Raw genomic sequence first — 342 nt, forward strand, 5'->3', positions numbered from 1 at the left:
CCCCCCACCCCCGGGCAGAGGAGTGGCTTCCCTGAGGCCACCCCCACACCATCCTCACCCAACCTGAGGCCTGAGCCCGCAGCTGGGGACCCAGACGGGGATAGGCCGGGCCGTAGGCAGGGATGCTTCTTAGAGGCGGGCAACCCCCCACCTGCCTGGACTGTGACAGGGGCTTGAGGTACAGCTGCCTCCAGACGCCAGCACTGAGGGGATCTGCCGTCAGGCACGTGGTCAGGCTGCGCAACAGCTGCACGGGGATAGAGGAAGACGCTGCTGGGCAGGGCTGGGAAGGGGCGTGTGGCCATCAGGCCACCTGGCCGCCCTGAGGGCAGAGGAGGTGGG

At 69.0% G+C, this 342-nt stretch overlaps 1 protein-coding gene across 1 annotated transcript in view; it reads right to left on the minus strand.

Moving 5' to 3' along the window:
* The window catches only part of TMEM214 (transmembrane protein 214), a gene marked incomplete at its 5' end in the record, with an annotated part of 5,975 nt that overhangs the window by 2,197 nt on the left and 3,436 nt on the right, over positions 1 to 342 (minus strand). The window contains one exon of the mRNA XM_008048854.2: positions 156 to 247. Within this exon, the coding sequence (XP_008047045.2) occupies positions 156 to 247 (92 nt within the window). The remainder of the gene's footprint in view (positions 1 to 155; positions 248 to 342) is intronic.

The sequence above is a fragment of the Carlito syrichta genome, unplaced genomic scaffold (genome assembly GCF_000164805.1).
Source record: "Carlito syrichta isolate Samal-C Ts95f unplaced genomic scaffold, Tarsius_syrichta-2.0.1 Scaffold126899, whole genome shotgun sequence".
NCBI classification, from domain to species: domain Eukaryota; kingdom Metazoa; phylum Chordata; class Mammalia; order Primates; family Tarsiidae; genus Carlito; species Carlito syrichta.